Source organism: Geotrypetes seraphini, chromosome 14 (assembly GCF_902459505.1).
Source record: "Geotrypetes seraphini chromosome 14, aGeoSer1.1, whole genome shotgun sequence".
In the NCBI taxonomy this organism is placed as follows: Eukaryota; Metazoa; Chordata; class Amphibia; order Gymnophiona; family Dermophiidae; genus Geotrypetes; species Geotrypetes seraphini.
In genome coordinates, this window is record NC_047097.1 from 3965590 (window position 1) to 3985628 (window position 20039).

General features: G+C 42.7%; 1 protein-coding gene across 2 annotated transcripts in view; it reads right to left on the minus strand.

Moving 5' to 3' along the window:
* DAPK2 (death associated protein kinase 2) overlaps positions 1–20039 on the minus strand; it is a 188853-nt gene that overhangs the window by 81855 nt on the left and 86959 nt on the right. For both annotated transcript variants that reach the window (XM_033921041.1, XM_033921040.1), the window contains exon 3: positions 6806–7027. In XM_033921041.1, the coding sequence (XP_033776932.1) occupies positions 6806–7027 (222 nt within the window). The remainder of the gene's footprint in view (positions 1–6805; positions 7028–20039) is intronic.

The following is a 20039-nucleotide window of genomic DNA, read 5'->3' on the forward strand; positions in this document are numbered from 1 at the left end:
GTCAAAATTGTGATTGTAACAGTCTCATTAGCCCCTTCAAACTACTATTATTTCTGCTTTCCATATCATAATTCTGCAAACCATGTCAACAAAGAAGCCAATCACATTATAATCATATTTTACAAATTGCACCTGCCCTGGGAAGACAGCACAGTAGGGCTAAGTTTGAGATTATATTGCAGAAATTGGGCTTGACAGAAAATGACATGGGTACATATTTTTCCCCGTCCCCCACGAGAACTCATTTTCCCGTCCCTGCCCCATTCCTGCAAGCTCCGTCCTCATCTGCACAAGCCTCAAACACTTTAAAATCATTCTAGAGCTCAGATTGTGATGTCATAATGCCTCAGCTCCGTCCTCATCTGCACAAGCCTCAAACACTTTAAAATCATAAGTAGCAACATTCTAGAGCTCAGATTGTGATGTCATAATGCCTCATTCCACCAATGCCTAAGCTCCGTCCTCATTTGCACAAGCCTCAAACACTTTAAAATCATAAGTACCAACATTCTAGAGCTCAGATTGTGTTGTCATAATGCCTCATTCCACCAATGCCTAAGCTCCGTCCTCATCTGCACAAGCCTCAAACACTTTAAAATCATAAGTGTTTGAGGCTTGTGCGGTTAAGGTAGAACTTACAGGAATGGGACAGAGACAGCAAAAAAACTTGTGGGGACAGGATGGGGAAATTGAGTTCCTGCGGGGAAGGGGACAAATTTGTCCCTATGTCATTCTCTACTTGACAGTGCATCAGGGAATTTAAGCAGGGGACTTTCTTTGGCTGATGCTTCACAGCTCTCCACAGAGGGAACCAGTGCAGAAGGGGCTTTTTACTAAAAGGCTTAAAGCAGATGAAGGGGAATTTCATAAATGGTACTTATAATTACATGCTCAAATTTGGGCATGCGTCCAATTTGCAAATGCAATTTAATTGCATAATGAGCCTGTTAGTGCCAACAATTTGGCCCTAATTGACAGCAATTTGAATTTATGCATGCATCTTACTAGGCTCTATTATATAAAGATTCGTATGTAAATTTTTCAGTGCACAACTGAAAAGGGAGCGTGACCATGGGTGGATCAGGTGCATTCATTACTGATCAAGTTTATTAGGATTTTATATACCGCCTATCAAGGTTATCTAAGCGGTTTTTACAATCAGGTACTCAAGCATTTTCCCTCTCTGTCCCGGTGGGCTCACAATCTGTCTAACGTACCTGGGGTTATGGAGGACTGAGTGACTTGCCCAGGTCACAAGGAGCAGCGCAGTGTTTGAACCCACAACCCCTGGGTGCTGAGGCTGTAGCTCCAACCACTGTGCCACACACTCCTCCTCCTGATGCACAAAGTATTAGAAAATAGGGGAAATCGGCACCAAATTTAGGTGCATGGATTTACACCTGGGTTCTGTTGGTGTAAATCCATACATCCAAAATAGGGCACAGATCCTGGCGCTAAGCATTATTATGTAAATGGCGCCCGACTCAGAGCACCGTATTTATTTAAATTTTTTTTTAAAATTTAATTATATTTATTCTGTATATCTTACAATTCTATGCGAATTACAAATTATTCAGGTATTCAAGCATTTTTCCCTATCTGTCCTGGCGGGCTCACACTCTTTCTAATGTACCTGGGGTACTGGGGGATTAGGTGAGGCAGGAGCAGACCAGCAAAGACAGCAATAAAGAATTCCAGCATTTGAACATTTGAATAATCATCCCTGCCAGAGCTAAGTCTTTCTTGTTCCATTTTTTTGGATTATAGACTCATTAGAACACTAGGCAGGAGGGAGAGAAGGGCCGATGAGGTTGTTTCCCTTTCTAGTGCGGCTGTTAAGTTAACTTGCTGACAGCGCGCGGGGATCTGAGACCACTCCCCTTATAAAGTATATCTTTTGAAGATTTAAGACTGAAGATTGTTGGAGATAAGTTAGATGGAAGAACACTTATCACTGGTCTCTACTTTAAAGTACTAAAAGAGAGTACAGAGGGGTATTATTTATTGGATTAAGTGAGTTGTCCAGGGTCACAAGGAGCAGTGCGGGATTTGAACCCACAACTCCAGGATGTTGGGGGCTGTAGCTCTAACCACTGCACCACACACTCCCCTACAATAGCACTCAGTACCCCTTTTTTGGGCACCTAAATTTGAACGCTTTTACTGGGAATTAGTGTGCACTAACAGTTAAAATGGCTGTTTTGACACTTAACCAAGGACTTGGAGGAGAGTGGGGCGCAGTGGTTAGAGCTACAGCCTCAGCACCCTGAGGTTGTGGGCGGGTCTAGGGGTCCGGATTTTACTAAAGTTAAAAAAAAAATCTGGTAACCCTAGTAAAGGAAGATGACCACAGATTCTTTTAAATAATATTTGAAACTGTAAATGATCTCTGTATTTGAAGATTTATCAAAAGAGGCACTTGCGCTTTTGGATGTGAGCTTTCGCTGAATTAGCTTATTTTTATTGTCTGTTGCGTGGACACCATGAAGACTCCTGATGCACGTTTTGTAGCCAAAACCCAGTCCTGTACTATGTTCACTTTTGGGCAGATGGCAACTGTGTTTTTGTTATTTATGTAAGTTCCTGAAATGCAATAAAGATTGAACTAAAAAAAACCTGGTCCGTGTCAGGTCCGTTTTTCTTGTTCCACTTCCTATTGGTAACAGAGCTTTGGTTTGAAGGTCTGGCCTTCTCTGCCCCTTCGTTTATCTATTTAGTTTTGTGCAGAATTTTGTCGTCTTCTTTTTTGCTCGACTTCCTCATGGAGACCACTGAGGTCATGCTGCTCATTGTTATAACATTTGTATAATGGCTGCTCCCACTGCACGTACAGGCAAAAACACAGATAATCCTGCATGCCCTATACTTATGTTACAAACGGTCAGTGTAAAATACCTTGGTCAAATTACTATCTGTGTTGTAATAATAATAATAACTTTATTTTTTCTATACCGCCACAATCTTACGACTTCTAGGCGATTTACACTGAAGAGAGCTGGACAATCATCGAATTACAGAATACAATTAGTAAAAATACACATATTTCTCAAAGTTATCAGCATGGTGTTAATAATTTTAAAATGGTATCTGATTAGGAGATAAATCTATCGAACAATGCTGTCTTAATTTCTTTCCGAAATGCGCCATAGGTCAACCTGGCTCTGTTGATGTAATTGTCTAGCCAGGTCTGCTGTTTACTAGCTTGAAACTTAAAAGTTCTGTCCAGAAAAGACCTGTATTTGCAATCAGTGATCCTTAGATAGGCAAAAATATTACAATTTCTGGTTGTCCTAGTGGGGATGTGTAGCTCGAAATGTGGTAAGAGATAGGTAGGGGCCATTCCCCACACCAGAGTTGTTGGGCTCTCACACATGCATACAAAAGACTGAAAATAAAAAAATAAACAATAAGGTGAAATGTGGAGAAAAACAGACCTCAATACACGGCTCTTGAACTTACATAATATTCATTAGAGCACAGATCATGGGGAGTGTGTGGTGCAGTGGTTAGAGCTACAGCCCCAGCACCCTGGGGTTCTGGGTTCAAATCCCGCACTGCTCCTTGTGACCCTAAATAATCTGTAATCCGCATAGAATTGCAGGATACGTGGAATATAAATAATTAAATAAAAATAGATCATCGCAGGTCTGAAAAACCCTCCACTAACATCCAAAACAAAATCATTCACCCACAGCTTCAGTCCATGTTCTTTAGTGAAGGCCCACAAACAACTAACCTATGAATATGTAATGGCAAAAGTTATACGTTTTTCAATCCTAGTGCAAAAAGTGCAAAAAGCTGTAGTGTAGTCTTCCAAACAACGTTATATCAAACTAAGCAGCATATAAGTTAAAAAAAAAAATTACTTATCTTCATCATTGACTTCACAAACTTGTGCTGCTTTCGAATTACACTTCTCCCTCCGGATTTGTGGGGGATAGGGGCAGAGCCAGACCGCGAATGGTAAAAAACCATGAATATCTGGCACTGACCCACCCCCACCTCCCTCCCGCCTTCCCGGCCTTACCTGGTGGTCTAGCGGGCTTTCGGGGCAGGAACAATCTGCCCCGTGCAGATCGCCATTAGGAAATGGCTGCTGTGAGTTCCTGTAGTCTCTCGAGACTACGATGGGAACTCCCTACAGCTATTTCCTAATGGCGATCTGCACAGGGCAGGAGCGTAGGAAGACCACCAGGTAAGGCCGGGATGCCGGAGGGGAAGACTTAACGATGGTTGTTGTTTTTTTCTTTTTTTCCCCCTCCCCCCAAAATTGCGAATATGTGAAATCGCGATTACCGAAACCGCGAATGGAGAGGGGGAAGTATACTCCCAACAGGGGATCGCCTGTTTCGCATTCAGGCTGTATTCAGGTCTGTTTTTCTCCACATTTCACTTTATTATTTAAATTTTTTGTTTGTTTTTAGTCTTTTGTAGGCATGTATGAGAGCCCAACAACTCTTACAACACAGATAGTAATTTGACCAAGAGATTTTTGATGTACATCTGGGTCCAATTGTTTGGTGTTATCACAGTGTAAAATACCGCCACAATTGAGCACTTCCTGACCCAGAAGTCGCAATTACAATCTCAACATTCTATGTCAAATGGGCCTTTATATTTATTTTCAAAACCAACTCCTGTAGTTTTGTTTTTTGTTTTGTTTTTTTTATTTCTAACATGGTAACTGATGGTGACAGTTTGGCTTGAAATATCACTGCCGCTCTAAATATGGACTTGCATTCCCTCAAGCAACATCAGCAGCCACATTCCCAATGCCACACAACTCTGTGAAACAATTACAGAGGTAATGTGGTATTTTGTGGGGGCGTTTTTGCTTTTTCCCAAATGGCTCTTTTATGGCCTCTGCTGTCCACGCTCTTCCTCCTTCAAGATACACCCTCAGTGAATGTGTGCTTGCACACTTGGCAAACTAAGCTTCGACGTCGGGGTCTGGCTGCAGCTAAATGCTTGATTGCCAACCGTTGGAGACAGCTGGTATCGCCTACCCAATTGGAGTGGACCTTAAAATTTTGGTCCATCAGTGCCATGGAACTTTCCATAGCAAAAAGCCATGGCTACTACTATACACATACCCAGACTTAGTCTTTGATTATGGACAAAATGGACTCATTGTTTTAAGCTTACCTATGGGGGAGGGGGAAGGTTGGGGGGGATGTTGGATGGGGTGATCTCCTGAAGAAACAACAGGGGGTCCTCTCTTAGAGCGCTCAGGTTTTTGGGGTTTGGGGATGGGCTTTGGGGTTCTCTTTGAGAGCGGGTATTGGGTTTATTGTTGTGCTGTTGGTCAGCACTTTCTTGGTATGCTGATTGTATTTTGGTCTTATCGCTGTTTTGTATTTCTGCTATTACTGATATCCATGTTTGCTGTTATATATTTCAAATTTTTCAATAAAAATTTAATAAAATAATAATAATAAGATACACCCACAGTGCTGCTTATTGTCTAGCAGGGTTTGCCATAGCAAGAGGCGCCATATTCTCTGTTCCTGGACCTGAACTCAGCACTTCAGAGATGGCGAGTAACCTATTTCCAGGCTACAGGTTTTGAGACCGTCCTGGATTTTTGATCTATCATATCCTGGTGTATTATGGGACTTCAGGAAACAGGATCAGAGACTACAAATCCCACACTAGTTTCAGATGTTAAGTTCAAAACCAGGACTGGTCAAAAAGTCTCCAGTGTGGATGTTGATAAACTTGGCAACTATGCCACTTCCAAGGCAGGTCTAGATCTCACCAGCAGGGCACTCTCTGGGGTTACTGGCCATGTGCTTAAGTAGACCCAATGCTTCCTGCAGTGGATGAAAGAAAAATGTGGAATCCTAGTTTGTGGAGCCTCTCTCTGGCAATGGCTCACAGACCATCATGTCCCAACTCAAGTATGCCTTCCCCAGTCAGAGCTCCCCCTCTCCCACCACACCTTGGGCCTGTCCTGTTGACTAGCTGCAACAGATGGGGCTTCCAAACTCACTGAGGCTTAAGCAACTACTCTGTCCCTGCTACACTGCATTACAGTAGACTCTCTAGTTAACCGGAACTCAAGCAACCAGAACTCTCAAGCAACCAGCAAAAAAAAAAAACAACCCATCAAAGAAATACTGTAATACTTTAAATAAAAATGAAAATAAAATCAATTTCTGGTGGAAATTTAAGTGTAAATTTGGCACCCCACACCTGAATATGCCCACGCTTTGCCTGCCACATGTCCGGTAGTTTGTCTGGGACAGTTTATGATAAGGGGTATGGTATTAGTTAGGCCTATTTTTCATAGTAACTCTCAAGCGACTACGTTTATCTGGCATCTAGCAATCCCCATGGGCGCCGGTTAACTGAGAGTCTACTGTACATTACAAGGACAACACAGAAGATGCAATGTTTAAGCAGATGTTGCTTTCAAACCAAAAAGCTCCTATGTAAAGTGATTAGTGTTAATTTACAATAAAGTAATACAGCACCTCTTTAGAAAGATTTGGAATGAATCAGCTCCACAGCTTGGCCAAAGCACCAGGTACTCTAGCATGAGACCCCCAATAACCCAATTATGACTCAGACTAAAGAGTTAAACACTCTAACAGAGCTGGAGCTGTGCGATGACCTGCTTGCAAGATACATCTGCAGAGCAGTGATCACATTCTGTTTTAGGGCTAATATCTGTTAATAACGTCAGCAGCTTGGCAGTCAGCAAGTTCCGTTTCAGGAGCTGCCCTTGTGCAAGGTGACCATTCTAGCCCTTCCTGTTGTCGCTTTCCTCCTCCACCTCCGAATAGGAAATCCTTCTACTTACAGCTCCAGGATCAGCACCACGTCGGTCCTGTTCTCATAGACATCGTGCAAGGTGATGATGTTGGAGTGCTGAAGCTGCTGCAGAATGTCCACCTCCCGCTCAATCTCCTCCCGCCTCACTCCTCGGCGGCTAGTCCGGCTCTGCCGTTTCTTAATGAATTTGGCGGCATAGTCAAGTCCTGTGCTGATCTCCCAGCATTTTTTCACTATGGCGAACTGACCACTGTAAAACCAAGATAACAAATATACTTTTATCAGCAAGCAGTCCATAGTATATCTAGGTCAGGGGTGTCCAATGTCGGTCCTCGAGGGCCGCAATCCAGTCGGGTTTTCAGGATTTCCCCAATGAATATGCATTGAAAGCAGTGCATGCAAATAGATCTCATGCATATTCATTGGGGAAATCCTGAAAACCCGACTGGACTGCGGCCCTCGAGGACCGACATTGGACACCCCTGATCTAGGTGCTTGTACTGCCATCTAAACCAGTGGTTCCCAACCCTGTCCTGGAGGACCACCGGGTTTTCAGGCTATCCCTAATGAATATGCATGAGAGAGATTTGCATATAATGGAAGTGAGAGGCACGCAAATCTGCTCCATGCATATTCATTAGGGCTAGCCTGAAAACCCGATTGGCCTAGTGGTCCTCCAGGGTTGGGAACCACTGATCTAAACAGCATACATATGGTTATATTTACATATAACGCCTAAATCTATAAAAAGTACTATAAATTATGTATGCAATTTTAGTCACTTACCGAATTGTGGGGTCCTTTTATTAAGGCGCGCTACCTGATTTAGCATGTGCTAAATGCTAAGCCATCGATTATATTCTATGGGCGCCTTAGCATTTAGTGCGCACTAAATCGGTTAGCGCGCCTTAATAAAAGGCCCCCTGTGCGAGTACTTTAGTTGACTAACAAGTTGATTAGCACCAAGAACTGGCATTTTAACAAGCAATTATTGGTGCTAATTAGAATCAATTATGCATATACATCAAATTATGTGCATAAATTTAGGCACGGGATCTGCGTCTAAATTTTACACACGAGTCTAAAAAGGAGGCACCGAAATGGGTGGGTCATGGCAGTACTTTAAGTTACATCCATAATTATGAATGCTATTTAAACCAGTGGTTCCCAACCCTGTCCTGGAGGACCACCAGGCCAATCGGGTTTTCAGGCTAGCCCTAATGAATATGCATGAGAGAGATTTGCATATAATGGAAGTGAGAGGCATGCAAATCTGCTCCGTGCATATTCATTAGGGCTATCCTGAAAACCCGATTGGCCTGGCGGTCCTCCAGGACAGGGTTGGGAACCACTGATTTAAACTATAAAGAACAGAGCTCGATCTTTAAACTTAATACAGGCAGTCCCCAGGTTAAGAAATAAGTTCCGTTTTTTAAACCGTTCTTAAGTTGAATTTGTACATAACTCAGATCCTGTACAGTACAGAGATTATAAAAACATTAAAGAACATTAAAGAAATGGTCCTCAAAATAAAGTACTGTAGTTTAAATAGAAAGAAAAGATAGGAGGTTTACACTTACTTTTGTTCTTCATTAGAGAATGACACGGTGACAAAATTCATCACCGTTCCCGTCCCCGCGGATAACCGCGGGAAATAATCTCATGTCATTTTCTAGTGTCTATTTCGAACTCAGTCCTTCTACACCAGCATTCTTCAAAGCAAAGCTTGAGGGTCAGTGGTTGTGGCCATTCATACTCTGATTCTTATGTGAGCCAAGGATAATGAAGCCATTGTGACATCACTGATGTGATTGGATCTTAGGCACTGGTGGAATGAGGCATTATGACATCACAATATCTGCTCTGGATACCAGAGACTGTCATTCTGTAGTGTCTGTTTCAACCTCAGTCCTTCTACACCAGTATTCTTCAAAGCAAAGCTTGCGGGTCAGTGGTTGTGGCCATTCATACTCTGATTCTTCCCTCTCTCCTTAAAGAATGACATGAAGATGGTTTCCCGCGGTTATCCGCGGGGACGGGAACGGTGATGAATTTTGTCACCGTGTCATTCTCTATTCTTCATCCTTCCCACTGTTCCCTCTCCACCACATCCAACATTTCTCCCTCTCATCTCTCTCTTCCCCATGTATCTGTACCTCACACCTCTCCCATCACCATGTCCAATATTTCTCTCCCTCCCTACGCCCAACAATTTACCTCTCTTCATTTCCCCGTATGCACCATCTCTCTTTCCCTTTTACTCAGACACCCATGCCCAACAATTCTCCCTTTTGATTCCCTCCCGTCCTCAGCATTTTTTTCTCTCCCTCCCTCCAGCCAAAAAAATTAAAGTGCTGCTGCTCCCCTCCTCCTCGGGATGCTTCCAACTTCTTAAGTCCCAGCACTGACAGCTGAAAGTACACCACCGATTTCTGCATGAAGAAAGTAGTGTGAAGAAGAGACTGTGTGGATAACATAAGAACATAAGAATTGCTGCTGCTGGGTCAGACCAGTGGTCCATCGTGCCCAGCAGTCCGCTCATGCGGCGACCCTTTGGTCAAAGACTAGTGTCCTAACCGATTCTAGCTTTACCTGCATATATTCTGGTTCAGCAGGAACTTGTCTAACTTTATCTTGAATTCCTGGAGGGTGTTTTCCCCTATAACAGCCTCCAGAAGAGCGTTCCAGTTTTCTACTACTCTCTGGGTAAAGAAGAACTTCCTTACGTTTGTACGGAATCTATCCCCTTTTAACTTTAGAGAGTGCCCTCTTGTTCTCCCTACCTTGGAGAGGGTGAACAATCTGTCTTTATCTGTCTATTTCCTTTAGTATTTTGAATGTTTTGATCATGTCCCCTCTCAGTCACCTCTTTTCAAGGGAGAAGAGGCCCAGTTTCTCCAATCTCTCACTGTACAGCAACTCCTCCAGCCCCTTAACCATTTTAGTCGCTCTTCTCTGGACCCTTTTGAGTAGTACCGTGCCCTTCTTTATGTATGGCAACCAGTGCTGGACGCAGTACTCCAGGTGAGGGCGCACCATGGCCCGGTACAGCGGCATGATAACCTTTTCCGATCTATTCGTGATCCCCTTTTTTATCATTCCTAGCATTCTGTTCTCCCTTTTCACCGCCACCGCGGATTGCATGGACGGCTTCATTGACTTGTCGATCAGAACTCCCAAGTCTCTTTCCTGGGAGGTCTCTCCAAGTACCGCCCCAGACATCCTGTATTCGTGAAAACAAGAGTGACTGTGACTCTTCTCATAGCAATGTCCAGAAAGAGGGTTTCAGCTTGGCGGGGAAGAAGTGGCCCTGGGCTGAGGAACAAGGGTGGGATCTGGAGTGGCTCACCAGAAGTACAAAACGGATTTTTGGGTAAAGAGATTGGGAACACAAAGAAGGAATTATTGAAAGTAACTATGTACTGAAATGTGAGTGAAGAATTGTTTGGAGAGACTTTGTAAATAGTTTTAAAAGTTGTAATTGCAACTCAGATATTCAAGTAAAGTTCAAGTTATCAGTTTTTCATCCGTCTTGGCTTGATTTCTTTTAATTAAATAAAAGACTGTGTGAAGTGATTGCACACCAGAGAAAATTATCCTTCATTCCACCACAGTAAGTCCAGCCCAGGCCTGCACCCATCTCAAAAATCAGACTTTGCTTTGTAGACCCTGGTCGGGGGTACCTGACCCAAAGAGCTAGCTGGTGCCCAAAGGTATTGTGAGTGAGACCAGTGTTACACTGAGAAGTGCAAATCATAGTTTGTAATCTTTTGAATTTTTTACTTTTATATGTTCCATCAACAATAGCGTGCTAGGAATTATCAGGAAAGGAATGGAAAACAAAGAAGAAAATGTTATAATGCCCTTGTATCGCTCTATGGTATGACCGCAGTTCTGGTCGTCACATCTTCAAAAAAGATATAGTGGAATTAGAAAAGGTACAGAGAAAGGTGACAAAAATGATAAAAGGGATGGGACGACTTCCCTATGAGGAAAGACTAAAGCGCCTAGGACCCTTCAGCTTAAGAGAAGAAACTGCTCAGGGGTGATATCACAGAGGTCTATAAAATAATACATGGAAAGGGTAGATGTGAATCGCTTGTTCACTCTTTCCAAAAATACTAGGACAAGAGGACATGCGATGAAGCTACTAAGTAGTAGATTTAAAACTAATCGGAGAAAATATTTCTTCACACAATGTGTAATTAAACTCTGGAATTTGTTGCCAGGGAATGTGGTAAAATCAGTTAGCTTAGTGGGGTTTAAAAAAGGTTTGGATAATTTCCTAAAAGAGAAGGCCATAGGCCATTATCGAGATGGCTTGAGGAAATCCACTGCTTGTTCCTAGGATAAGCAGCACAGAATCTGTTTTGCTACTTGGGATCTAGCTAGGTGCTTGGAACCTGGGTTGGCCTCTGTTGGAAACAGGAAACTGGGCTTGATGGACCTTCAGTCTGTCCCAGTATGGCAATTCTTATGTATTATGTAATTTAGTTTTTCTAGAGTGGCATGTGGTGAGGGCTTTCAGGGAATTCAGTAAATCCACAGCTCTACAGCCCTGCTTTTTAATTTTTTTGTTTATTTTTTGCTGCATGCAGTTTGATGTGTTGAGTAGGCAGCCTGCTCAACCAGTCAAATTGCATGAAACAAAAAGTAACCCCCCCCCCAAAAAAAAAGTAGGGCTCTTGGGCTGGGGATTCTATGAACCCCTTGAAAGCCCTGACAGTACTATAAATTATGTAAACCATTTAGTTTTAAACGGTATTGTTGCCTGCTCAACCAATCCAATTTAGAGCAGTGCCCTCAGGGCCTTTAGGGGGTGGGGCAAATCCCCTAACCACATGCCATTGAATTCCTTACACTTTCTAGAGCTGATTTTCTGTTCATCATGGCTGTATTTATAGATTTTCTAGATCCCAGGTTGTGCAGGTAGTAGAACCAGTGGGTGAAGGGGAAGGTTCGCATTATCCATTTTCAGAATTCTTCTTTCTTGTATACAGATCTGATATTCTTGGACAAGACAACTGCAGGTGAACCACAGTTGCCTTTGTTTCCACAGCCACTCCAACAGTCCGATGAGATAGTGGATGCTGCGGATGGGCAGACTGGATGGGCCTTTTGGCCCTTTATCTGCCATCTGTACAATTCTGGAGACCACATTACCAAAAAGATGTGCTGAGAATTGAGTCTGTTCAACGAATGGCCACCAGGATGGTCTCGGGGCTCAAAGATTTCCCGTATGAGGAAAGGCTGAACAGATTGCAGCTATACTCACCCGAGGAACGTGGAGAGAGAGAGGAGACATGATTGAGACGTTTAAATATATCACGGACCGCATCGAGGTGGAAGATGATATCTTCTTTCTTAAAGGTCTCTCGGCCACAAGAGGGCACCCGCTGAAAATCAGGGGTGGGAAATTTCATGGCGACACCAGAAGTTTTTCTTCACCGAAAGGGTGGTTGATCATTGGAATGAACTTCCACTTCAGGTGATTGAGGCCAGCAGCATGCCAGATTTTAAAAGGAAATGGGATACACATGTGGGATTTCTAGGGGAGTAAAATCAAGGGGGGTGGGTCATTAGAGTGGGCAGACTTGATGGGCTATGGCCCTTTTCTGCCGTCATCTTCTATGTTTCTATGATGTTTCTATGTTTCACGTAGTAGATTGGCTTGCCTTGAATCTCTTGTACTATTCTATACGTAAATAAGGTCCTCATTATTTCAATTACAATTTTTTTAATAAAGTTGGATGAGTTCCTAGAGATTAATGCTAAACTTGAGCACTTTGGCTTCATTAGTAATTGGAGCTGTATTTGGAATTTGTTCTTTGGCATTAGAAAGAATGTTTTGTTGTTGTTGTTTTGCTCTGAATTGCCACAGAGATGTTATCCAGCTCCAGTGAATCAGGAGGAAGAAAATTAATCTCAGCTACTCCTAAATTTAAAGACTCAGGGGTCAGTACTCCAGATCACAGTCAAGGTTTCTGATATCCATCATAGGGAAGCAGAAATTTCTCCATATCCTGTAGGCTCAGCACTGCATAATTCCCCTTGTATGCACTGCTATTTCTGAATCACTCATTGTTCCGCCACCTGTCCACCAGCACCCACAGACCTGAAGGCTTCCTTCTGACTTCAACCCTGAGCTATTCCAGCAGGTGAAATTCATCAGCAATAAAAAATGGCGAAGGAGAGAGGACACAAGCAAACTGAGCTGAGGAAGGAGACAGCCTCCCTCTCCGCAAATACTGTATGTTCTAATGATAAATTCATTTTTGGTTTAATTAATGCTCTTCATTTATTTAAAAATTATAGGGAGTGAGGAAAATGCTCTCAAAAATATACAGAAGTGAGAGGTCAAAGTCAATGACAAAAATATATGAATCAAATATTAAGGCTTGAATATAAATGTAGAAAATATAATGAAATTTTTCACATACACTCAGATTTGTGTAATCCGACCAAGAGCCACAGCTCCTATAGTCGAACCCACCGTCCCATCATTGTGTATGACTTTAATGTGAAAGATAGTAAGTGAGGCTACATGCTCTACAGATTAATAACTTTGTTCTCAATGGCAATAAGAGGAGAAAACAACCCCTCCATTTTAAGTTAACTTTAAGTTAAGTGGAGGGGTTGTTTTCTCCTCTTATTGCCATTGAGAACGAAGTTATTAATCTGTAGAGCATGTAGCCTCACATCAAAGTCATACACAGTGATGGGACGGTGGGTTCGACTATAGGAGCTAAGGCTCTTGGTCAGATTACACAAATCTGAGTGTACGTGAAAAATTGCATTATATTTTCAACATTTATATTCAAGCCTTAATATTTGCTTCATTTATTTAATACACATGACTTTATTAATGTTCATTGTGAATTTATATGTTCCCATTAAATTCCCATTCCCATTATTTTACTGTAGATGATACATTTTCATTGTGTTTATTATATATGTTCGTAGACAGTATATATTGTTTATGGATATTCCATTTGCTGTTCTGTTCTATAGGCTTCTTTCATACACCCCTGAAGAAGACTACCTTAACTGAAACACGGACCGTGTTGGACCAGTATGAAAAAGGATTGTTTTTATATACAAAAATCAGAAATATTACTCGCCAGAGATGGGCTGTGCTCCCCCCGCTAAACATTTCATACAAAAAAGGTGGAGAAAAAAAAGCCTCAAAATTTTCACACATCAGCAGTCAACTCTCAATAATGATTTAGGGCTCCTTTTACAAAGCCGCGCCAGCAGCTTAACACACGTAATAGCACACGCTAAACCGCCGGCCGCGCAGGCGGTAGTTTTTCGGCCAGCGTGGAGCTTAGAGCGTGATGAAAAGTCGCGTGCGCTAAAGACGCTAACGCTGCTTCGTAAAAGGAGCCCTTAGTGTTCGAATCTGCTTATTTTCATATCATTGGCAAAAAAAACTTCACCACCCACAGAAATGTAATTATCACAAGGGTGCTACACCCATCGCTGTGCACAGGAAAAAACAAAACCAGAAAGCTTTACTTAGCTTGGGAACCATGGTCTGGAGTCGCCGTATTAAAGATATCTGGCCAGACTCTGATGAAAACAGTACGGCGATTACAAGATGAAATATCCAGCAGCCATGCCCCAATTCCAACAAGTGCCTTGTTTTGCCTCTTAAAGGCTTCCTCGGGGAAAATAAACTGAAAACTCTGCTCCTCTTCCTTGCACGCCGGCACAAGACATGCCCCTTGCTTAAAAAGAACAGCAAGACCCGACTTCCGGTAGCACTTCCGGGCCCCGATGCCGTAACTGCTGACCAGGATTGTAACAAAACAGCTGACTTGCATCCCGCAGAACGCTGCCACTCATCCAAAGAACGCCACCCATTCAACCCGCTGATTCAGCCCCTTAGGCCAGTGTTTTTCAACCTTTTTATACCTATGGACCAGCAGAAATAAAAAAATAATTCTGTGGACCGGCAACAGTCCGTGGACCGGCGGTTGAAGAACACTGGGCTAAGTCGTGGGCCAGACCCTGCCCATTTCTACCCAATGTCCACCCCAGACCCCACCCCCATAATAGTACTAATTGCACCTTGCATGTCCCTTGCCTCACCTGGAAGCCTTCCCTCTGACATTGCAACATCAGAGAGAAGGCTTCCGGTTCAGATGGCTGTAGGATGCCTGTAGGAGCCACTGCCCGTAGCTTTGTGCACTGAATCAGTTAGGAAGAGGGAGCTGGCTCGAAGATAACACCGCATCGATTGCACCGAGAACCGGCGGTTGAAGAACACTGTTTTGGGCCTGATGCACGTGCTGGCCCTGTGGACCGGCAGGAAATTTCTGTGGACCGGCACTGGTCCATGGACCGGTGGTTGAAGAACACTGCCTTAGGCCATACAGTATCCAAAAAGAAGATCCAGCGCTGTTCATGCTGATACAAAAGACGCTTCATATTACCCCTCCGTAAGGTAACAGGAATATGCTCCAAAACAAAACATTCAAAATCTTCAAAAGTGTACCGTTATTTCACACAATGGCGGGTAAGGATATCAACTTCTTTCTTATGAACTATATTAGACCTATGTTCAAACAGCCGGGTCTTAAAACATCTAGAAGTGTGGCCAATATAGGATAACCCACATTGGCATGTCATCGCATACACCACTCCTTTCGTTTCACATGTTGTCAAGGAGCGTAATTTGTTTTTATGCCTGCTTTATTTTATGTATATGCTATATGTGTATCATTGATTTACAATGTTTAAATAAATTGATTGTTCCTGTAGTTGTTTAATTGTGTCCCTTCCCCACATCTTTTTTGGTCTAATGATAAATTACACCTGTTGCACCCACTACCAATATGATTTTCTTACCCTGTGCTCCCACAAGTTAAGTAGGCAACCTATGAAAAGGAAAAGAACAGATCATCACCTGCTTTATATCCTTCAGACTTCTCGACCCCAGTCACCCTTTTCCTTCCCATCAATTAAAGGTTTATCGCATAAGAGATTCATCAATAAATTCTTATCCTACCAAGCAGCTTCTAAAGTCTGTTCTTCTACATCATACATACATTTTAGGAAGCTCTTGAAAACACATCTCTTCCCCAAACCTGACGACCCAGTTTTAAATTAACCCTTGTTGACCCAGGACTAGACAACTTTCACTCCTCGTCTTACCCCATCACAAACCTCAATTTTTTGTTTATTGGGTTTTTTATGCGTTTGTAAAACTGTATTATTCTAATGTGTTAAAAATTACTGTTCCTGATGTTTTTTTTACTACCCTGTACACCGCCTTGAACCAAAAGGCTAACGCAGTGTATAAATAAACATTTTTGTTATGCTATATAAATCACATGCTGAAAATAAACCACAGGCGTTACAAAGGTTCCCAGGCACTAAATGTGGCCATGAGTCAACATAATGAACCTAATGTCTTCTTTCAACCAAACTGGACATTTTCATTGTGGTTGGGACTCTTTTTATTCCATTTCCTTCTTAAGAGATCAAAGTAGCAGGTGACGTTCCTGGTTTCTGACCACAAAATTGTTAAACAGGAACAATATCCATTTTATGGGTTCTTCTCTGTACTATTTCCCCAACTGAAGTTATGCATAAGCTGGCTTAAAATACTTTTGGCCATTTTGCTTGTTGCAAACCCCGAGAGATCACTTTTGGCCACATTTTTGCAGGAGGTGGGACAACCAGGAAGCAGAAGATAAGAACTCCACCAAGCTGAACTGTACATTTTCTATGGAAGCACACAGCTTTAAAAACAAAATAAGGACATATGTTTTAAAAACGTGACTAATTTGTTATTTCTCTGTATCTGCAAATACTCTGCAGGGAAAACCCAAATTCAGTACATAGAAAATAACCCGTTCACCTTTGACACACTGTGATCAAAATCTTTAATCATTCAGTCTAATAAAAGGGAAATAAATTTTCTATGAGAAATGAAATAAATGGTACCATTTTGCAAAACCTGCACTTTTAGGCTGTCGTGGGAGGCTGTCCTTGGCTTGAGAGAAATGCAGTGCAGGAGAATCTGGTGACAATGAACTTAAAAAGGCAAAAGAACTCCCTTTAACATAACTGGAACAGAACATAGAGCCACAGGACAGGGATATCAAGACTGAGCTTAGCTCTGGCAGGAGCACAACAGTCCTTATAACAGCCTCTTCATTACCACCCATGACAATAAGACATCCTTGAAAAAATTGAAGCAGGTGAAGAAGGGGATGGGACCCTCTTCTCTGTTCTAAAATCATTGGAGTGTAATGTGAGGGTGGGTGACTTCATTTCAATAGACTGTAGAAACGGCCATTGACCCAGCTTACATCTTCCCGTGATTCTGCCGCAAGGGATGTGGACAGCAGCAGCAAGAACTTCAAGAAAAGATATTGTAGGCCTGTGATTTAACACACAGGTGCTCACTATTGGACCTGAGGTGGCCCTGCCAGTTACATGGATTTCCCTGGTAAGGGAGTGAGGTGGCCTTGCCAGTCACTTGGATTTCCATGGTAAAGGCCTGAGGTGGCCCTGCCAGTCACATGGTTTTCCCTGGTAACAGGAGGAGGGTCTGGGAACACAACACATATTGGATCACTGCTGCTGAGGATTCCAGCAGGCTCAGAGACAGGCAAAATAATAGTAGCACCTCTGGCATCTATGAAAACTTGGCACCAGATGGAGTCACCTATGTCTAAATCCAGACCTGGCCACAATCATTAAATCAGAACTTTGCTATTAAAACATATCGCAATCATTAGTGCTGGCCAACTTCAACAGTTTCCATATCACCGCATATTACAGAGTATCTAGACAGCTTGCGTCCAATATATTCTAGCAAGTAAGAAAAGAAGAAAGAGGAACTGTATTATAGAAAAGCAGAGGGAATTACAATTTTTACCAGGACAGCCATTCATTGACACCTGAATCAGTGGCATAGAGAGGGTAGAGGCACCTAGGGCGGTCATGTCACCTCCCCCCCCCCCCCCCCGCACACCCTCCTCTCCACCCCGCATTCCTTTCGTACCCTCCACACCATGCTCGTGGCCCTGTACTTCTTTAAATCTTTGCCAGCATTAGCAGCTTCTCCAGCCTGCTGCTTTCACCGGTGTTGGTTTTCCCTCCGACGTCACTTCCTGGCCCTGCAACCTGGAAGTGATTTCAGAGGGAGTCAAGCTGGTGCGAGCAGCAGGCCAAAGTTGTTGCTCATGCTGGTGAAGATTTAAAGAGATATAGGGGGGAGGGCGGGGAAGGAAGGGGAGAGCATAGTGTATGTGGGGGGGACAGACGGAATGGTGCCGGCGCCCCCACCAAGATGGTGCCCAGAGCACTCCACTCCCCCCCCTTATTATGCCACTGACCTGAAGCTTGCCTACAGTAAATTCAAACTTAGGGCTCCTTTTAAAAAGGTGCGTTAGGGCCTTAACGCACGGAATAGCGCGTGCTAAAATGCCACACACGCTAGACACTACTGCCTCCTCTTGAGCAGGCAGTAGTTTTTCGGGTAGCGTGCGCTAATCCGGTGCATGCGCTAAAAACGCTAGCGCACCTTTGTAAAAGGAGCTCTAAGAATTTTTTTTAAACATTCTGTTTTCTAATACCGTAGTGATATGTATTTGTTAGTTGCCGTTTCTATGGGATTAATGCCCAGGTTGGCATTAACCCAGGCATTCTCAACCCAGTTCTTGAGACACACCAGCAAATCAGGTTTTCAGGATGTCTGCAATGAATATGTATATAGAAATCTGCAAAATATCACGGAGGCGGCTTACGCAAATTTATCTCATGCAGATTTATTGTGGCTGCCTGGAAAACCAGACTGGCTTGCTGTGTCCTGGGGACTGGTTGAAAATCTCTGGGTTGCCCTAACACCCTCCCCTTCAATTTAAGACAGCCATCAATTATTTAGAATTTTATTTTCTATGATGTTATTATTATATTGTATACCGAGTGTACCTATTGTACAATATTTTGTATACCTATTGTGTAAACCGCTATGAACTGCTGATTAGACAGTATATAAAAATAAATTATTATTATCAGCGCAGGCAGTGATCTCATTGAAGCACATCAAACTACAAAACTATGGAAACTGTGGAGTTGTTTATCTCTGATACCGTTCTGGGAAGGCAATCCCTCTGTCACATTCTGGCTGCGGCGAGTGCTGCTATGCCCTACAGTATTTGGAGAAGGGGGCTGGCAGTCAAATAGCACCGTCAGCAGCAACCAGTGGAAAACTAAAAATAGCAGCACATGAATCTGTGATCATATTTGCCTCTTGGAATATTGAAGATGTGGGGCTAACACAGGATTTAAAATCTTTCCTTGTACCCACTAATCCTGGAGCTTCACTTAAACCAGCTTTGTCAGGATAGGCAGGTTAATATCCTTACCCCTCACTGAAAAGCTTCTTCGCTCCTAACTACCATCCTAGCCCTCCTTCCTAGAGGGCATCAACTCTGTTTTTAAGCACAGCCACCACCATGTTCACAGTGTAATTGCAAATTGTGCCAGGTGCTGTAAATGCAAAGGTTTCTACACAGTATCTGGCACTGGGAAAGCCACTGGGGACTGGTTTCAAAGCTTTTTAAACGAAAGATCACAGCAAGTGATAATAGGGTATAAGGTCTCAGACTGGAAATGCTAACTATCAACAATAAAAAATAAACAATTACCATATTTTTTGTTCCATAAGATGCACTTTTTCCCCCCCAAAGTGGGTGGAAATGTTTGTGCGTCTTATGGAGTGAATATAACAATTTTTTACCCTCCCCCCAGTACCTTTTTTAATTATGGTGGTCCAGGGAGGGAGTAAAGTTCTTGTTTTGGGGCTTTTAGATTCTTTATATAAGTGTAATGCCTATCTGTTTGCCTTCTCCTCCCTGAAGGGTTGTATCTACAAGAGATTCCTTGATAGATTACTGTCATTTCAAGCAGGCAAATGGAATAAATGTCTAACCAACCTCATTTCCAACTCACCCTCCTACCAATCCTTCAAGAAATCAATTAAAACCTATCTCATTGATAAATTTATCTGACTCCTTCCTGCTTTGTAGTATCTCTGAAACGCTTTCGGATATACCTTACTACTCTTGGCTTCAATGTAATTTGAAAGTTGTTTTGTTTTTTTTCTGTAACATCGCTGTCTGTGTACAGTCTCTTCCTCTGTAAACCGCTCTGAACTGCTTGTGGTATTGTGGTATACAAAAATAAAGTTATTATTATTATTATGATGCTTATTTTCAAAGCATATGAAAATCTCAGAATGC